We start from the raw sequence: 21313 nt of genomic DNA, 5'->3' as shown, positions 1-21313 counted from the left end.
TAAACTTTTTTATTCAAATATTAAATTATTATTTTAAACAATTAATTGCGCTTCATAGTTTTTTACAATGATGTTATGCTGGTAATATTATAAGCCTTTTCTTTTGTAATTATTTCTTAATTTGAAAAAAGAAGAGAATAAAAAGTTCTAGTACTTAGCCTACAAAATGCATATAAAATGTAATAATCATAATCAATTCCACATATACTTTAATTTACTTAAAAAATATTGTATAAACTGCATAAATAATACTAATTGATAAAGAAGTAAAAGTTGTTAATACAAATTACGGCTAAAAGTTAAAGCAATCAAATTTCAAAATAAAATAAAAAATAATAATTAATAAATCGTTTAAATTAAAACATATTTTAATTGTGCCATACATCATTTTTGTTAAACTGATTGCCAAAAATTGTTTAATTTATTCAATTTCAAGTTCGCGTTTAAAAGGTTTCTCTTCTTACTAATTATGCATAATTTCTCAACTTATAATAGCCAGCAAATTTTAGTTTTTCTAAGTAATAATGATAACCATAAGAAGGTCAGAAAAATTATTTAAAATAATTTATTGGCAATTCATAATTTCATTTGCGTTAAAAGATTTAAAAAAAAATGAAAAATATAAGTGACTTGCATTTAAAAAAACCATTCATACATTGCCATGACAGTTGATTTGGTTGTGGGCTTCATTAAGTTTGCGATTTGGTTGTTTAAATTGTACTACTAATTGGAAAAGTTCCAATTACGCAATTATTGTTTGATGTTTGAATAAAACATGAATAATTGAAAAATTCAAGCAATGATAAGATAAATGATTGTTGAATAAACTTCTGAATTAATAACGACGCCATATGAGTTTCGTTATATTATTTATTTCGTAATCAGCAGCTGGAACGTCGCAATATTTTCCTTATTTCTGTATATAATATTAATTATAAAATAATCTCTTTCCAAAGTTTCATTGATAATAATACAATTATACAATTATTTGTTTTTTGCTATTATTATGTTCAATTAGAAAGAAAAATAAAATGCTTATATATAAACTTAGAAATATAGTATCTAATTTTAAAAACAGCTGACATTTATACTTAAGTTGGTAACCACCGTCAGAAACAGACATAGTTCAAAGCTAATTTAGTCAATAAAATAAAAATATAAAGTCTATTCACAGTCTAATAAGACACGATTCTAAGTTGCTTGACTAAAACAAGCCTAGACAACTAAGATATTTCAGTAAAAAAAAAGAAAGTAATCCCAACAATTTATTCATTTTTCTAATCACAGTATATTGTGAATAAGGTAAATAGAATCCACCTAACGCAAACGTAAGAAAATGGGAGTCATACAGTGTATCAGAAAAATTAATTCTTGTAATCTAACTTAGAAATATTGTCTCTAATTTTAAAAATAGCTGACTTAAAATACTTAAGTTTGTAACCACCGTCAGAAACAGACATAGTTCCAAGCTAATTGAGTCAATAAAATAAAAATATAAAGTCAATTCACAGCCTAGTAAGGCACGATTCTGAGTTTCTTCACTAAAATAAACTTAGACAGCTAAGATATTTCAGTAAAAAAAAAAAAGAAAGTAATCCCACCAATTTATTCATTTTTCTAATCAGAGTACATTGTGAATAAGGTAAATAGAATCCACCTAACGCAAAAGTAAGAAAATGAGAGTCATATAGAGTATCAGAAAAATAATAATCTAACTTAGAAATATTGTCTCTAATTTTAAAAAAATAGCCTTAATTTGAACTTACGTTGGTAACCGCCGTCAGAAACAGGCATAGTTGGAAGCAAATTGAGTCAATAAAACTAAAATAAAAACTCAATACACAGCCTAATAAGGCACGATTCTAAGTTACTTAACTAAAATAAGCATAGACAGCTAAGATATTTTAGTAAAGAAAAGAAGGTAATCCCACCAATTTATTCATTTTTCTAATCAGAGTACATTGTGAGTAAGGTAAATAGAATCCACCTAACGCAAAAGTAAGAAAATGAGAGTCATATAGAGTATCAGAAAAATAATAATCTAACTTAGAAATATTGTCTCTAATTTTAAAAAAATAGCCTTAATTTGAACTTACGTTGGTAACCGCCTTCAGAAACAGACATAGTTGGAAGCAAATTGAGTCAATAAAATAAAAATAAAAACTCAATCCACAGCCAAATAAGGCACAGTTCTAAGATGTTTGACTAAAGTTCGCTTAGACAGCTAAGATATTTTAGTAAAGAAAAGAAAGTAATCCCACCAATTTATTCATTTTTCTAATCAGAGTTTATTGTGAATAGAGGTAAACAGAATTCACCTGACGCAAACGTAAGAAAATGGGAGTCATATAGCATATCAGATGGTTAAGGGGGTAAGAAAAAAAAGTACCCCCTTATTGTCCAGTGAAAGATGTTGGACAAGAAAATAAGATTATGAAAGTTCTGACGCAATTTTCGGTTACGCCAGTTGTAAATTGTTCTAAAATTTTATGTTGCTTGCCGAAAAAACTTTCTTTCTGGAATATTTTGAATTACTTTCAACTCCATATGATTACGAAGGGTGATGATACAGATAAGAAGACACTTGTAACGTAATTACGTCATTGCACTTGATGAAAGGGTTGTGAATTGTCGAATTTAATAAAGTGAATAACTTTGAAGAGATGATTTATCATTGAGTAGTGACATAGCATTTTCTATTCTGGTATTTTTATTTTCACTTGAGTGAGATACTATACATGAGTTACTAGGCGTAAGATACCTTTTTTATACTTTCTTTCAAGGTTAACCCTTTGGCGCACCGAAGTCCCTTTTATGTGTTATTTTTCTGACGCTTTAATTACAACCAAAAATGCATTTTGGTATTTTTTAATTATTAAAAAAAGTCTTATAGTTACTAAAAAATCTGTAGCCTTAAGATTTGTAAAAGAAATCAGTTGAATAGCTTTACTAACGAACAATTTTAAAAAATTTAAATATTTTGAATCACAATTAGTATTTTAAAACATGAATTGTTTAAAATTAATCAACCTATTCCTTTGAATTAAAGCCATAACATTCAATACTTAGATTAAGATAGCTGAATATTCGATTAGATACACTGTCCAGAGAATGACATTGCATCAGATTTCGCAATTATATTAATAGTTGAGAAGAGTTCATTACAATATTCCAGAGCGACATTTGGAGAAATATTAAATTACTACTATGTAAGCTTAATGTGTAAAAATTTAATCATTAGACTCAACGTTATCAAGAGTGTTTTCAAATATATTGATTTTTGAACAGTGATATTCTTCCTTAATTAAATTTACATTATTATAAAAAATATAAAGTTATGATTATTCTTTCCAGAGCATTAATGATTATTCTTGAAATTAATTTTAAATATTTTTCTTCCTCCATATACATACGAAATTTTAAGTAAATTTGAAATTTGATCTTCATTGTAAATTGAATAATTATCCTTGTTAAAAGTCAATGATCAAAAATTACTAATAAAACCATTCTATAAGCCTATTTCTCTGTGCTGTTTGTAATCAAAAGTGTTGATCGCTCGAAAAATTTCGATTTTTTCTACCTTCATAATTTTTGAAGAAAATGATATTATGCACATCTTTCCTCTCTAATTTCTTGAGCTTATTTTTTTCAATCATATCAAAATTTTTCATTTTTTATCATTTAAGTTTTTTGTAATTTAAATCAATATTCTGCGGAGATATTTGAACAGTAACTAAACAAAGCAGCGTTTAATAAAACAGCATTAATGTCGCAAATTTTTAAGTCTATTACTCAGCGAAACTGTTGTTGTTTATCAACACTATTTACCAACTGTTATCAACTGTTGCTATTTATCAACAAAAAATCCCTTTTCAGTTTTCAGAAACAAAACACCATTAATATAAAACTTAGAATATTAATAGGTAAAACTATCACAAAATATTAATTTTATATTTCTTACAAAAATACCAGCCATTTTGACCTCTTCGCGGTTTCTATAGGTTTCACTTTTTATTCTGAAAAAGTGGAAGATTCTTGAATGTTCATTTACAGGATTTATTTAATAGCACCTTGTTTAGTTAATTTATTTTAAAAAATTAAAGGCAAACTTTTAAATATTGAGTAAAAACTAATTTATTTGCAAAATTTCACTGTCGTAAATTAATAAAATTTTATTCAATAATTTTAGTATCCGATTAAGATTAATCTTTATGCACTTAAATATTTTTTGAATTTTTTTATAGATAAAAATGGTACCAGTATGGTAGGATTTAAATTCTCATTTTCCATTTTATTATTACTATTGAAATTTTCTATTGAATTTTCTTCGTTTAAAAGTGGGTAGATGCCCGAGACAAACTTCTTGATTAGATAGTTCTAAAAAGTGGAATGAAATCACTGAAAAGGTCAAAAAAGAATTATTCAATTAAAAATTGAAAATTATTTATTAATTAAATTCGAAATCTATATTGTAAAATCAGTTTTCTCGTAAATATATTTAAAATTTATTTCATAGTAGAAAACTAAATATTTCGACAGAATATTCATATTTTTTTTCAAATGTAAAGAATATTTTAATTTTTCGGACACCTTTTTTTCAGTAATTTAGCTTCCGAAAACTTAAAGAAAATAATTTTTTATTTATTAAATTATCTTCTTTATAAAATCATGAGTAATAACAATTTTATTAATGAAATTATAGTTTTACGTTTTATGCAATTTCAATTGGTTGCACCCTTGCTAATTGGATGCCTGACGTGGCTGCCTTCTCAGAACTATACTACTACAAAACTATTGAACAATAGCTCCCTGAATGAAGAGAAGTATCAATAGTGCTTGATATTCTTGCTATCTATATCAGTTTAGTACAATATTTTAAACAATCACTAAACGGTATCCCATTATCACAAAACTGACATTGTCCCTTTGAAGCCTCATTTAGCCCTAAAACTATTGATGATATATTATTTGATAATGCGCTGTTATCAATATGCAGCCAGTTTCTAGGTCATCCGATAAAAACCCTTCTCGATTCAAATCAAAAAGCAGGAATAAGTTACACCTCTTTTTTTTTAACTCTAGAAAATTATGACGTTAACATCGTAAACAAAACATTTAGATGAAATAGATTTGGGTTGAAAGAAGTGAATAAACTTAAGAAAGATCATAAAATAAGTTTGCACTCAATGACCTACCTCAGTTCAATAAACAAGATTAAGAAAAAAAAAGTCAGAAGTGAAGCTTCTGTTTTCTTCACGAATCAGAAATACGAGTAAACTTCATTTTTTTTCCTTCAAAAAAAAGATGAAAAAAGGAAAGGACAAAAAAAGATTAAGATAATCTTTGCCGAAAAGATACACTCGAGTAAACACTGAGCTTCGTATTTTTCTAAAAGGAAATCATCACTATCAATTACTATTCTACCAAAGAGTCCTCTTTTTCGCATCTACCAGCATAAGTAGATTTATGTAGTTCAATTATGGATGTGTAATGAAAATCATACTGAATGCCATGCTGAATGCATAGGAGTCACAAGAAATCAGTATCAATAATAGGACGTGTAATGAAAATCATACTGAATGCCCTGCTAAATGCATAGGAGTCACAAGAAATCGTTATCAATAATTGGACGTGTAATGAAAATCATACTGAATGCCCTGCTAAATGCATAGGAGTCACAAGAAATCGTTATCAATAATTGGACGTGTAATGAAAATCATACTGAATGCTATGCTGAATGCATAGGAGTCACAAGAAATCGTTATCAATAATTGGACGTGTAATGAAAATCATACTGAATGCCCTGCTAAATGCATAGGAGTCACAAGAAATCGTTATCAATAATTGGACGTGTAATGAAAATCATACTGAATGCCCTGCTAAATGCATAGGAGTCACAAGAAATCGTTATCAATAATTGGACGTGTAATGAAAATCATACTGAATGCTATGCTGAATGCATAGGAGTCACAAGAAATCGTTATCAATAATAGGACGTGTAATGAAAATCATACTGAATGCTATGCTGAATGCATAGGAGTCACAAGAAATCGTTATCAATCATAGAATTTAGAATCATAAGAGATGTTTTTCTCCTCATCTATAACATTAGCAGATTTATATAAGCCCATTCTGGATTCCGTGGTTTTTACTTTATTTTATAACAGGTGTTGAGCAAATGACCCATTTTTACATTAAAGACCTTATATATTCAATTCTGTAGTCTTATAATTTTGAACCCATCCCAGGAGACAAAGGAACTCCTGGATCAAGCAAACAGAAAAATTAGACTTCGTTAAGAACTTTTGAACGAAACCACCATTTGCGTTAAATGGAGTGTAAAACTGCGAAAGCATCTCACGGTTAGCCAGAAGGCCAAGAGATTCTAATTCATGATCCGTCAGCCATCAAAGAACCGCGAACAGAGAGCAGAATTCGTATGGACCACCCATCGCTGGAATTCGAACCTTGGTCACCTTTTTGAGATGGCAGCACTCTTTCTCTGAACCATCGCGGCTGCGTTTGCCTTAGTTCAATATAGTCATGGTTATTATTCTTTTTTTACCTCATCTACAGCATGAGTAAATTTTGTGAACGAGTGACGGATTCAAAAGAACGTCGCTAAAAATGCAATTCTATGTAATGCCGGCCATGAAAAACATTTAAATAACATATTTAATTGAAAAGGCAATGAAAAACAGTTAAATAACATATTAAATTGAAAAGACAAAACTTACCTCTATGTTATAATTTCTATGTTATTATTTTTTTAAATATTATTAGTTATTGAAATAGCACATTACCGAAGTGGCAAAGCATGCAGGGAAATGGCGAGAATATGACCTATCTGGTCGCCAAACGATGCCGGGCAGTAAAAATACATTGCTTTTTCTTGGGTAGAAGAATAGCGCATGAATCTACTTCTTTATAAATCATAAAATTTATAAGACTACATAATAAATTTTATTAAATATTTCCTATGTTGCTTAGAAACAAACAGTATTACGATTTATAAATTTATTACGAATTTATAGATTATAACATTAATGTTACGGTTTTCAAACTGGAAAATAAAATATTTTATTATTCTCACGTCACAAAAAATACACGAATACCTTACCCAGACAATATTTAAATTTAATTAGAAACACAGATTTGCTTTATATGCGCTTGTGTTTTTGTTTTTAAGGACATAACCCATAAAACTACATAATTCTGTAAAATAATAATAATAAAGGACTGTATAATTTGTATAATAAAAAAATAATATAATTCTGTTATTTCTTTTTAGCTAGAGATTTAGTGGCTAATATTTCTGACTGACTATGTAATAGCAAATAACAAAAATAAAGGGAATGACGAATTTAACGGGGCAGAGGGCTTCGAAACTGACATTTTAAAAATGAAAAAGGGATGTTTTTTTTAAAGATAGAACGTTCAATTGGAAAATAAAGACATTATTAATAAATAGTTATTTCCACGCAGCTGCAATGTAGTTTTTTACATTTCATTCCTTTTAGCACTGACCTCTTTTTAGCGTAGCACATTTTTTTAGAACTAACCATGTCTGTACAAGGAGAAAAAAATTCTGGTAAAATTACCATACTGTATCGTAATGACATTTCTAAAAAAATTTAAAATAAAATACAAAGACTTAATTCTGGTAATAAAAAGCAAAAAAAAAAGGTATTTAAACCATTTATTTGGTAATTTTTTTCATTCAAATGGTAATGGTTTACCCGAATTTCTGGTTTTCAAAATGGTTTTCTGGTTTTCAGACACTTATTACCACACATTAAGAAAAAAAATACAAAACTGAAAAGTAATTATAACGGATTAAATAGCTTATATGCTATGCTCTAAAGCATCATAACAAAATTATAAAATTTTATTATATTTACCAAATTTTATCACAGATTATAAAACCATATGTTATTGTTAATTTTACCAAAATCAATACCAAGGCGTTTTGGTAAAAATTGCCAACCTTTTGGTATTTCCTTAGAGCCAGATATTCGGTAAATTTTGCCATATTCTGGTTGGTAAATTTACCCATGCATTTTTCTCAGTGTAGAACTAAATAATTATAACTGAATACTAATTTAATTTTTTTTTTAAACTTGAAGCAATTATAATAAATAAATGTTTTTCTCAAAATAGAAAATTGTCAGAGAATTTAGAAGTGCCAGAATTAGAAAAGGGTGTTAAACAGAACATTAAATTAAACTAATCATTAGCCAATCAAAGAATTATTATTAATATTAAGTATATTTCCTGATGTTTAATCGTTGAATATTTTAATTTGAAGCAATTTAGCTTCACTGTTTGTTGTTACACCTTAAGTTATGCATTTTTTTTTAATTCAAAATTTCTATAGTTAAATTCACGTGTCCTTCTTTTTGAAATCTCATTAAAATACTTAACTGTACTACTTCATTTATTTAATAAGTATATTTATGTTTATAATAATTTTTCTCATTCATAAATTTTATTCTGATATTGATATTCAACTTACATAATTTTAAAAACTTATTGAAATAAAAGAGTAAGCAAAATCTAAAAATGCTTGAAACTGATTTTAAAAAATTCAATTTTATTCGAATTTTCTCCGCCTGCCCTTTCCAGTCTATAATTCAACAGCTACGTGTTTGACAGCGTATTAAGCCCTGAGTTGAACTTGACTTTTACAGAAATCAAAACAATAGGACATTACCATTATAAATATAATCATTATAAATATAATCATTATAAATATAATTTATTATAATATATTATAAGTCCCGATTATCCGAGCCCCGGTTATCCGAGTTTCCGCTTTAACCGAGCTATCAAATATTTCAAGGATTTTTCTTTTGTTCTAATTTATTTTTAAAAAAATAGCTGAAAAATAAATCTGAATTTTATCTTCCAAACACTCAGAAAAACAAATTCCAACAACTTGGTCTGATGAAATTATCGCTAATATCGTCAATAATGATAATGAATCTAGCGAAGATGATGAAGACAGTGATTATTAAAATCAACATATAAAAATCTCTCATACAGATGGACTAAAAGCTATCGAATGTACTAATGAATATATAGAACAACAAAAAGAGGCGACACCAGCCTTCCTGTTATTCCTAAAAAAGGCGAAACATTACTACAGAAAAGCGCCAAAGTTACGTAGAACGAAAAACGATTAAGGACTTTTTTTAAGTAAAAAGTATTTAATTCTCGTAAATTATGCTTTTTAAATGTTTTTAAGTAAGCTTTTTAATTATAATATGAATTGTATGTGGTATACTCGTATACATTTTGTATTTCTTAAATATATTACGTATACCTTCTCTTTTTCTTTCCGTTTTTATACTCTTCGCTTTAACCGAGTTTTTCAGTTATCCGAGTTTGTTGCGATCCTCATTAACTCGGATAATCGGGACTCTACTGTAAGTGCTAAAATCGCTGGTTTCATTTGCAGAATCTGAGGAAATGGGCATTACAGTATGTATAGGAGACTTGCTTAAATAAACTGGTTAATTTTTATAAATTTTCAATGCAAATATTTGCCTTGCAACTATTAACAAACTTAAACTTAATCGTACATTAATTTTGCTGTCACTGTTGCGACTCAAACAGCATTTCTCCCAAATAAGCGTCTTTCCATTATTTACGATGCTTATCATTTTATGTTAAACAAACAAGGAACCGTCACAACTAATCAAGTTAAAGATAATAGTCACGTTGAAAATAAACACAGCAAAACAGTTCCTGTTTATGCCAACAATTTACAGCAACCAATAGAAAAGGCATAAAAAACAGCTTTCAAATCTCATCACAAAATAACAATTTATTAAAAAATTTTCAAAATGTAATTAGTAACGTTATTAATGGATGGTTTTAATACTCTGTACATTAAATTGAGTTCATTAAATTCAGATAAATTCCTTATAAAACCAGATTTTTTTAAAAAAAATATTAAAACTTTAGATTTTATTTAGGGCTTCAACATATTGACCAACACTCTCAATGTAAGTGAATATAAATAATGCATAGTTACATAAAATATAATATAATTACTTGTTTATGTAATTAAATATAATTAATATGCAAAATTTAATAACATATATAACAAAAATAAATAATTATGAATAACAAATAATATAAATAAATAAACTAATAATAAATGTGACTAAAATAATTAATAATAAATGTAACTAAAGTAATTAATTATATTTAACAATTATTATAACTAAATAAATTAATAATAATGACTAAAATAATTAATAATAAATGTAACTAAAATAATTAATTATAATTAGCAATTAATGTAACTAAATAAATTAATAATAAATATAAATTAATTAATTAATAACAAATGTAACTAAAATAATTAAATTTATAAAATAATATATCATTACAGTTGTTCAAGTTTTCGAAGTGTCACATGAACTGCAGTGCTTAGGGTGTCATAAAAGAAAATCCCCCAATAGACTTCAATTATCGATACAGATTTGCAGAGCTATTAACAATCAGTATCCTGTTTTAATTGCAGATTCAATTCAATTAGTTCAATTTTGAAGCTGAATTTATAGCAATTAAATATTTTTGAATAATGCATTATAATGAAAAAAGTGTTTACGTGCATTTAAAATACAAATTGCTTTAACTTTCTTCATATTGTTACACATAGTTTTCTTGTTTCGTTTTTAAAATCCAACGATTGTTAAATATTTATTAACAAGTTTCAACTGAATTTTTTATTAGAAATTTTTTGTTACTTTAAATTTGCCTTGAAAAATATATTATTCTTTTAAGGGTACCTCGATATAAATAAGGGGATTTAAAAGGAAAAATTCTCAGTTTAGGTTGCACAGGTTTTTGCGCTATTGCCACGTTCTTCAAATTACAATTTAGTTGTCACATCAAGTTTTTTTAAGTTGCTTAACACTAAGTAATAATAAAAGCTGATATCGTGTTATAAAATTCTTTTCTAAAAGTTTCTCTTAATAGAAACATGTTATCTGTAAAATAACCGAACACTTCAGAAACTTCGTGTACTTTATCACAAATAAACATAATTCTAACTCCAATTCAAAAATTCACATTATTAGATTCATTAAATTTTAGGGAAACTAAAAATGTAATAAAAGAAGTCTTTGTTAAAGTCAAGAATTAAAAAAACACCTTTACGACACTGTCGGAAATATTAAACATCGCTAAAAAAATTTTATTCTAAAATGATTCCTCTTTTATTTCTAAAATTTGATAAAAATAAAAAATTCAAGTTCATAAATAATGTCAGTCAACATAATTTAACATAAATATGGTTCATAAAAATTATTTTCCAACATTCTTAGTATTAGATTCATGTAATATATATTAAATGTAATAAAAGATTTTAATAAATAACTATAAGTTTAAACCTAAGTAAAAATATCAAATAAAATTTTTAATTACCATTTCATGTTTCATGAAAATTATGAACGAGTTTATGTGATAAGTTTATGTTAAATAAATGTTTTTATACTAATCCTGAAAGAATTATTAAAATAAAAATAATTGAATAAGATTGGATAAAATCCTTTTAATGTATTTATTTTGAAGTTCAATTTTTTCAAATAATAAATTAATTACTTTAATGTTACATCTTTTTAATCCATAAAATTTAAAAAATAATCATAATTAAATATATTTTATTAAAAGTTTTTTTAATTGAAAAGATATCTGTACATTTTTAATACAATTATATATTTTGTTAAATAGTTAGTAAATATACATTGATGACTTTGATATAATATAAGGTCCTTCATTTTTAAGTATAATATGTCGCATGTTTTAATTAGTGAGAATTATAACATAGCAAATGCACGAATTTTTAAATACATTACTGAAAAACTTTAAATGTCTATGAAATTTTTTGAATAATTTTATAAAAAATTTTAATTGCTTTTTTCAGTTGTTTAAAAAATATTTTTGATTTCAATCTTATAGAAGTCATATATACTTTTAAAATAAGTACTTTTAGTACTTGAATGAAGCTGTTAAAAATACGAAGGAAAAAAAAATTAAGTAAAATTTATTTTCAGGTCTCCCTCTCTCTTTCCATTTACCATTTAAAATAATATAGTAAAGATAATATACATATATTCTTTAAACAATATAGTAAATCTACTTTTAAAGTAAATAGTTTCAGCATTTTAATTAATGAAGTTGTTAAAATTAAAAAATTAAAATTAAATAAAATTTATATTTCAGGCCTTCCTATTTACTATTTAAAATATTATAGATGATATGGATATATTCTTTAAATATTATAGCATATTTTATCTTGAAATAAATGATTTCAGTACTTTAATTAATGAAACTATTAAAAAAAGGAAATAAAAGTTAAATAAAATTAATATTTTAAATTTTTCTATTTACTTCTTAAAATATTATAGATATTATAAATATATTTTTTAAATAATATGGCATATCTACTTTTAAAAAAAATAGATTTAGTACTTAATTAAGCTGTTAAAAATAAAAAAAAAATAAAAACTTATAAGTTATATAAGTAAAACAGTTATTTAAGTAAAATTAATATTTTTTTATTAGCCTTTTTAAAAATTATAGATAATATAAATATATTCTTTATACAATATAAGTATAAGCAATATTATATTAACTTTACGAAACGTAAACTTAAAATCTGAAATAAAGACCTTCAACTTTCAATATCAATAACGCCAACTCACCTTCAGGGAGCTCTGTACCTTTAATGATGGATATTCTATAAGATATTCTCTTTAATATAAAACTCAAAGCGAAAGTAAAAAAATAAATAAATAAAAATCTCCTTATTAGCTCAGACGTCGCTTGATTAATCTGCCCTGCTCTTTCCCACCCCCTTCCTCCACACCCAGGCACCCCTATTACGAGCATTATGCCGACTTACGGACATGACAAAAACAAATTTCACTGTAAAACAGCTTTCAAGGCTCGATTGCCACTTCCTATTAATTTCAAGAGGAAGAATAAGTTTTTGTTCTACGTCATTGCATCGCGGTGCGATCACACCTTAGATGAAAAAAACCCGATAGAAGAGCACCGGCAGGTATTGTCACCGGATGGTGAAGATGCTTTCGATGTAATTCATCGTCATCTAGAAAAAAAAATCATTAAGCTAATCAGAGTATTTCATTAAATGATATCATCATTAATATCCTGCAGTTGTCAAAAATGTTATTTTTGGAAGGATTGGGAAATACTGGAGCAATGTTTCGTTTGCCAACTCATGCTGTAGAGTACTTTTTTTTAGTAAGGTCTAGTATTATGTGTGAGATATATCTATAAAAAATTGTCAGTGAGACCAGATATTAGCCAAAAATAGTTTTAGCCAAACTTAGAAAGATTGAGGGAGTCAAAGTTTTTTTTTTAGTGGGGGGGGGGGGGGGCTTTTATATTTAAAAACAAAAATATATTCAAAAACAATTTAGGTTCAAAAAAGGTCCAGTTTAGAATATAAAGTAACAGTACAAAAAACTATTAAGAAGTGCATCATTAGATCGCCTGGAATATTCATGAAAGTCTTGAGTTTCATCAAAGGTTGTAACAAAGATTCCAAGTTAGATTGTTGAGTTATAATAAACATGATACATAAATGTTACCTTTTATGGACACATTTTTTTATTGTTGAATTGCATTTTAAACTTAGTATTTTCAGAATTTAAAATTAAAATATGTTTTATATTTATACAATTAGAATTTTTTTTTTTTGAATGTACGCCCTTGGTCCCAAAAAAATGAATTTTATGTCCTGTTATTTTTTAATTTAAATAAAGGAAAGTTTTATAGTCATGTGACCAGAGATTTACCAAAAAGGATTTTAGTCAAACTAAGAAAGATTGAGGTTCGTCGGAGCGTGTCTTACGCGTTTTTTTTTTCTTTCGTTTTTGCGGAGAAGCGCAGAAGGGCAAATGTTAAGTATTTTTTAAACGTTAACATATACAATTAAAAAAATTTAGATTCAAAAAGGCCAAGCTTAGAAAGTTGAGAAATAGTAAAAATAAACTATATGCATCATAAAGTATCCTGGAATCTTCATGAAAGTCTTAAGTTTCATTATTAAATACGCATATTTTTCAATTTTTAGTTTAAGCTGCAGGTTAGGTTATAATGCTGGTTCGGAGTTATATAATGGTTTTTATATATATGGTTTATATATATGGTTTATATATATGGTTTTATATATATGGTAATATATGGTTTTTATTTATATTGCAAGGCGCCTAAGTGTTACATTTCATGGATTATATTCTATATTATTATTACATTGCACTCTAAAGTTTACGTTTTTAAAATTTAAAATTAAAGTTCATTTTATATTTATATAATTATTTATTTATTTTATTTATTTATCTGAACATGCACTTTTCACCAAATGAAAATCAATTTCTAGTCCGTTTTTTTTACTTTAACTAAAAAAAGTTTGATAGTCATGTGACTAGATATTTTCTAAGAATAATTTTTGCCAAAATAAGAAAGATTGAGGTCCCTCGGATTTTTTTGTTTTAGGAAGTGCAAAAACACAAATGCTTAGTTTTAAATTATAAATACATAAGAAAAATTTTGGATTCCAAAATGAAAAGTTTAGAATGGAAAATAACAATAAAAAAACTAAAATGATATGCATCATTAGAACTTCTGGAATCTTCGTGAAAGTTTTTAAGTTTCATTAACACAATCGCATATTTTCCATTTTTAACTTATGCTTCAATTTAGGTTCAAATGCTGAGTCAGAGTTAAGTAAAGTTTTTTTATGTAGATTGCATAATAATACCTAAATGTTACATTTTAACACTTTTTTGTAGTTACGCTCACTTTACATTTTTAAAATTTGTTTTATATGCTTACGATTATCTTTTTATTTTTCATTTATGCTTTTGATCAGGAAAAAAAATTAGACCAGTAATTTTTCAATTTAGCAAAAAGAAAGTTTGCTAGTCCTATAAAAACATTGATAACTTTTTATAAACTTGAAAATTTGAACTTAGAAAAAATTTTCATGATGTACCTCACTCTATAGTACTATCAATACAACTTCTATCTATGGATAAATCTTTTAATTTGTTTTTCATTTATTGCTTCTTGACTCAAAAGATCATTTAATTCATACCCTATGATTTATGTCATTGTATAAATGTTGTTTCTAAGTATTTCTCAATAGAAATATTTTCTATTTTCGAAGATAGAAATATCATTACGCTTAACCGAGTGATCATAAAATAATATCAAAAAAGATGATGTCAGCGATAGCGTCTTTCGCAAAAAAGGAAAACAACTAATGATTTATTTATTCATTTTGATAAAAGTAAGAAATAATGAAAATTCTGAGTTCGTATTCATGGGCACGGTGAACGATCTATTGATACAGTCCATACAACAAATCCCAATAAAATAACTTACTTTTTTCGTTCTTCCGAGTTAGGATAACTTGTTTTTTTTTCCCTCATACTAAAACTTAAAACATTCCTTATCCCCCTACATTAAAATAAGCGCGTAGTAAAACATAAGCAAGTAAAATTTCATAAAATTCACACTGGTTATTTAATTGTAAACAAACCATTTCTATCGTATTAAACATATTATTCTGGTATAAGTTTTATGCAGAGAAAGTTAGTAGTTCGAATTTTATTAAAAGGGGCGCTATTTTAATCTTCCAAAAACTACAATGTTGTAACTTTTGCACTAATCTTTATACGAGTGAACATTTTCTAAAAGTATATGCTGAATTTCACAGAGGATTGTGTGACACAGAGGATTGTGCATTAGTTTGTGCATAAATAAAATATACATTGATCCTTCCGTTTTCTGAATAAAGAAGAACTCTGCATTAGAAAATCGAACAAATAATTCATGAGTCTGATTTTAAAATTGCACTGGGAAAAAAGAGCCTGGTAAAATTACCGTGCTGTACGGTACTGACATCTCTGGCAAAAGAAGAAAGAGAAAGAAAACTTTATTTCTGGTTAATTAAACTGAAATATACGGTATTTAAATGATTCATTTTCGGTCATTTTCCGTTGCTATGGTAACGGTTAAATTCTTCTGAATAAAGTGTTTTTATGCACTGTTCTTATGTTTCATAACATAAATCACTCATTCTTCATTGTATCGTTAATTTTATGAAAATCGTTACCAAAGAGCTTGAGTAAAAATTACCGAGCTTTTTAGTGTTTTCATAGAGTCAGAAACACGGTAAATTTTAACACATTCCGGTAGTTCTTACCATTTTTTTCTCGTTGTGTGTTTGACTGAATAAAAGGCATCCAAACATTTACGCGAGATTCATGATTAAATAGAAAATGCAGTTTTTATCAATTATATATTTGTATACTTTAATTGTAACATAAAGTACAATGTAGTATGGAGCACATCGGACGAATGACGCCCACGGCTTTGCTGAAATTTTTTTGTTGAAATTTTCTATGACCACTTTACTGCGGGTAATGATACAAGGTTGAACCTCTACTTCAATGTGCAGGTGAATTTTAATTTGTTGTCCTGCGCCTTTGGCTTCAAATAAACCCAGAGAAAAAATCCAATGCCGTAAAATCACACAATCAAAGGAGCTCATTCTGATCAGCAAAACATGACTAGAAAATATTTTATACAGTACACTGTTGAAATTTTCAATCTAAAATTATGGTAAAATAACTGACAGCTGTCTGTCCATCCGATTAACCGTAAATTTTACGGTAAAGAACATTTTTTTCCCTTTATGGTTTTTTAACCATTTACAACTAGCATTTTTCAAAAACGCAACAAAAAAAAAATATATTATTTAACTAGACATAGGAGCTCGGCCTTTCGTAAGGTAATGGGCATTGGAGAGTGCCGGACACTGGAATTTCTTCATATGTTGAAAGAAATGGAGGGAATATTGTGGTATCAACACCAGGGCTCGAACTCCAGTTCTGTGGGTTATGAGATTGACAGGTAAGCCCTCACAGCAACGATATGCACTCAGTTGCAAAGAACTAAGTAACTTCATTCGGTGGTTCTAGTTGGTGCGATAAAATTCCGGTTGTTTAACTGTATAAGGTGAAAGCAGTTAATAAACAGTTTTTCTCAAACTTAACAGTTTGATTACCATTTTGTTTATGGTTATTTGACTGTTTTGATTAAATATGGTAAAATAACCATTCAATAAATTGTTATTAAACCATTTTTCCGAGAAATTTCTAACAGTGTATTTGGATTCTTTCATTGGCTTTCCCCTCTAAAAACACATGTGCTGCATTTTAACAAACCCTAAACTGTTAGCTGTCTTGTTTTTGGTTGCTTACAGTAAATAATTAATTTTCTATTTAATTCAAATCTTGCGTTAATTTTAGGACAGAAAGCATGTGTAGTACAAACAAGTCTCCTTTCACCAATTCCACTTACAGAAATTCAGCATAACGGAATACGCTGCTTTAACAGTCCCGCAAAATTGTTTCATTTGGTGCATGCCTGTAACTTTTAAATTAGATTCTGGTACTTATATTTTGAAAAAAGAAAAAAAAATTCAATAATTCAAAAAAAAGAAAACTTTCTTTCAGTAAACTGTGTACTCAAAGATGCGCCGTAAATCTTTGAAAATCAGCAAATTTTTGAGTAGATTCAACGTTACAAGGTGACACTTAAAAATTGCAAATATCTCTCAGTATAAAAAAAATGGCGCGCCACAATTTTGCCTGATTGATTTCGACTATGCAGATCTTTCAAGGAATGCATGATACAGCAAGAGTTATGCAAAAACAATCGCTCCCGCATTAAATACTATCAGAGAATGATGTAAATAGGCTCAAGTCGTACATACCTTGTAACTCTACGCATAATCGCTAATCATTTAATGCCTCCTAATTTGGAAGTAAAAGAGGAACAAGATTCTAAAAATAACTCCTCCTTTGAAATATAAATCTAATTATAATTCAATGGTATGTTTTCATCCTTGAAGTCCCAAAATAGAATTTCTACACCTATTCTTTAATAAAGACATTTTATGAAAACGAAAGAGTTTTAATGGTTTTATTAATACAAAAGTATTTATAATTTTTGTATTACATATATATATATTTATAAGCCGCTGTATGGTTCCAATAATTTGGTCAGGAGTGCGATCCAAAATTTGAACATCTTAATGATAATTTCGTTTTTGGTACGTTTCACTATATCTCGATAACTTTTTAAGTGAATTGAAAAAGTTTTGCACACAATTATAAAATTCGTTTTTCCAAAGATAGCTTCATGCAGAAAATAATTTTTAAAAATTGGGTATCATAATTTATTAATTTTATTATTTTTTATCATTTTAATTAATAATAGTCGAATGTTGAATCGTAAGTTATCATTTTAAAGATATTGCATCATTTTAAAGAACGTAACTTCACATGGCAAAGTACAAAATTTGAGCAAAATCCTTCAAGTAGTTTCCGAGAAATCAAATTTTAAAAAAGGTCGTATATTTAAAATTCGATTTCTCAGGAACTAACCGACCGATTTCGCTAAAATTTTGTTTTTCGTCATTTAAAATCATGTAAAAAGTTACATACCTCATGTTTAAAAACAATTCGGCTATTATTAATTAAATTAATAAAAAATAATAAATATTTACTAAAGGTTTATATATTTCGCAAGGAATTATTTTTGAACTAACGAATTATATAATTGTATGCATAAAACTTTCAATTCACTTAAAAAGTTCTCCTGATACGGAAAAATACGTAAAAAAAAAAAAATTAACATTAATGAGCTCAAATTTTTCACCGCTCTCTTTAGTCCAAAATATACGACCACCAAAATATAGTGGTCAGAAATTCGAATCCATTGGAAAAAAAGGTGTGTATAGTCAGAGAAAGTGCGTTTTTGTGTCTAATTACGTAACTAAAATATCGTCTGCACTAATTAATTAACGTATTTGAGGTCACCTCCTCGACACATTAAAATTCAGTCGTAGAACGTGAAGATCAGAACATTAGATCAAAAGTTATTCAGGGGGGTCTGTTTATTCTTTTTAGTACTGTAAAACTAAAAGTATAGATTATTAAAGAAATCAATGAATATTAACAATACATTTTCAATCATTTTAGCACCCAACAGGGAAAAAATGTGTTTTATGGAGTTTAATAACATCCAATCGAGTGTTTTTTCAACACGATCCGGCACACGTTTTTTCTAATTCAGCATATTGTCGTTTATTACGGGTGTTATCGTTTACAAAATAGATATACAATATTTATAGCTTTTTTTCTTTTGTCCCAGGATCTAAGATTAAGAAAAACAAAACGTCGTTACTTTTTTATATTGCTACATCAAGCAAATTAAAAGAACTTCCCTGGAATTATGTTGTCAGCAAATATTTTCCAACTTTTTGTTTATCAATTAAAAAAAAGTCACCTGGCATAAGAAAAACATTCGGCATAATTAAAAAAAATTTTTAAAAAAAGAAGAAGAAAAGGAAACAGGCAACGTGACGTTTTATCGAAAGATTTCATTCATTAAAAAAAATAATTTTTTTCAGGATATCAAACACTTTTTTTTACTACAACGGAGAAAGCTTAACTTAAAACGATGTTAACACAATAATTTAATGTTATGCTATCACAATTGTATTTATTCCTTTTAACGTAATATAACAAGGGGTCCAAAAGTAACAGAGCATTGAAAAAAAGATCTATGGAAAGTTCTCAGGAGGTGACGCTGCAGGTATAAAGTCAACTAAACTCTATTTTCTGCTGCATGTTAGACTATTCCAATATAAGTATTTGCACAGAAGTCAGAGAAATTTTTCACTCAACTTGTACTAGGTTTTTGCTGCAAATGATGTCTATTTTAAATACATTGCATTGCATTTTTTTTTCTGTAAACAGTGTCATTTGTTCATGAGCTTTGCAAGTAATTTTGAAACTTGGTGAGAATAAAATAACTGGTTTCCTAAGCAGAACGCAGCCAATTATAGATATTTTTCTCCTTTCATTTATCTTTAATAGTAGTTTGGATATTTCTCCTTTAGACTCATCTTAATTCCCAATTAAATAGTGCTCTTCAAATTATAAGCCGCAAATAAGCTATAAATTAAGAAAAAAATCGAATAAATTTAAAAGGTTAGGTTTTTTTTTTATTTGCAAATAAAAATCAGTTTAATGTACAGAACCTAAAATCAATGTCATTTTTTTCTGAAAAGTGTGCACAATTTCTAATTTTAATTAATTATGCAGTGATAAATTTCGCTACTACTAATTTATAAAAATAGTATTTCTTCTAAATCTCAATTCAGTTCTACACAGCAAATACAATTCAATGTCTAATTTGGTAAATTTTTATCGACCTTCAAATATTTGTTTGTTAGATATCAATAATAGAAGATTACCAAGTTTGCAAAAATTTAGGTGTTTTATGCAATTCTGTTTTAAATTAAAGTTTCTCCAACTGAAAACTCTTTTAACAAAAGACTCTACTAACAGTCATATGACGTGTCTACTAAATACCACTATTCTATTTATTTCCTATGAACTTTTAAAAATTTACAAAAATTCCCATCTCAAGCAATTATATTTAGAACTGGTTTTTTTGTGAATGCATGCGTTCGTAATTTTAATTACTTTCATTGCATTATCACAATATAATTGAAGGAAGCCAATTGAAAAAAAATTATATTATTTTAGTGTATTCTATTTTTTCCTACTGATTTTTCTTTCAATTTCTTTTCTTAAGCTAATTTGTAACCCTTTTAGAACTAAATTGTTCATTCTTATTTATTTTTTATACATAAATTACTTCCTTTTCATAAAAACAAACTTCTTTCAACTTTGAAAAAATGTTTACGAAATCAAATAAGAATAAATTATAAAAACATTCCAAACATTTTTTTTAAATTCTTGAAGTAATATTAAACGTTGGAAAATTTTTATAGAAATACGGCTAAACGACACATTTTTGAAACATAAACCTAAGCCAATTCTTTTGTTTTCAAGTTGACTAATGTCAAGTAAAGTATATATAGTAGTAGTATAAAAAGCGCATATCGAATTTAATATTTAGGACTATTGAAATCGACATGAAAATCTTAATTTTCACTAACAAATACTCTTTTATTTATTTTCAGCCCAATATTTCGGTAAGGTTAGTATGCAGACTCTGGGTTAGATTAATGTCTGTTACAAACCACATGGCTTAAATGTTACCTTTCAGATATAATTTTTTTACTGTTGCAATATATTCTTAACTTTGCATTTTTGAACTTAGAAAATAAAATTTATTTTAGGTATATGCTTTTAAAAATGTATGTATTTTACCCCCCAAAAAA

At 27.0% G+C, this 21313-nt stretch overlaps 1 protein-coding gene across 5 annotated transcripts in view; it reads right to left on the bottom strand.

Annotated features, from left to right (window-relative positions):
* The window catches only part of LOC107445596 (ornithine decarboxylase), a 29177-nt gene extending 16203 nt beyond the window's left edge, over positions 1–12974 (bottom strand). The window contains exon 1 of one of the 5 annotated variants that reach the window (XM_071182458.2): positions 12720–12974. In XM_071182458.2, the coding sequence (XP_071038559.2) occupies positions 12720–12906 (187 nt within the window). In that variant the 5' untranslated portion in view covers positions 12907–12974. Of the gene's footprint in view, positions 1–1766; positions 1819–2096; positions 2520–6737; positions 6954–12719 lie in introns of those variants that run through there. The other 4 variants (XM_043047897.3, XM_043047898.3, XM_043047895.3 and 1 more) reach the window with 4 other exon arrangements.
* Between the last annotated feature and the right edge of the window lie 8339 nt (positions 12975–21313).

The sequence above is a fragment of the Parasteatoda tepidariorum genome, chromosome 4, assembly GCF_982258835.1.
Source record: "Parasteatoda tepidariorum strain Cologne lab strain chromosome 4, Ptep-v5.0, whole genome shotgun sequence".
Lineage (NCBI taxonomy): Eukaryota > Metazoa > Arthropoda > Arachnida > Araneae > Theridiidae > Parasteatoda > Parasteatoda tepidariorum.
The sequence above is the reverse complement of the archived record's forward strand: the minus strand, read 5'-3'. Positions and strand labels throughout refer to the sequence as shown.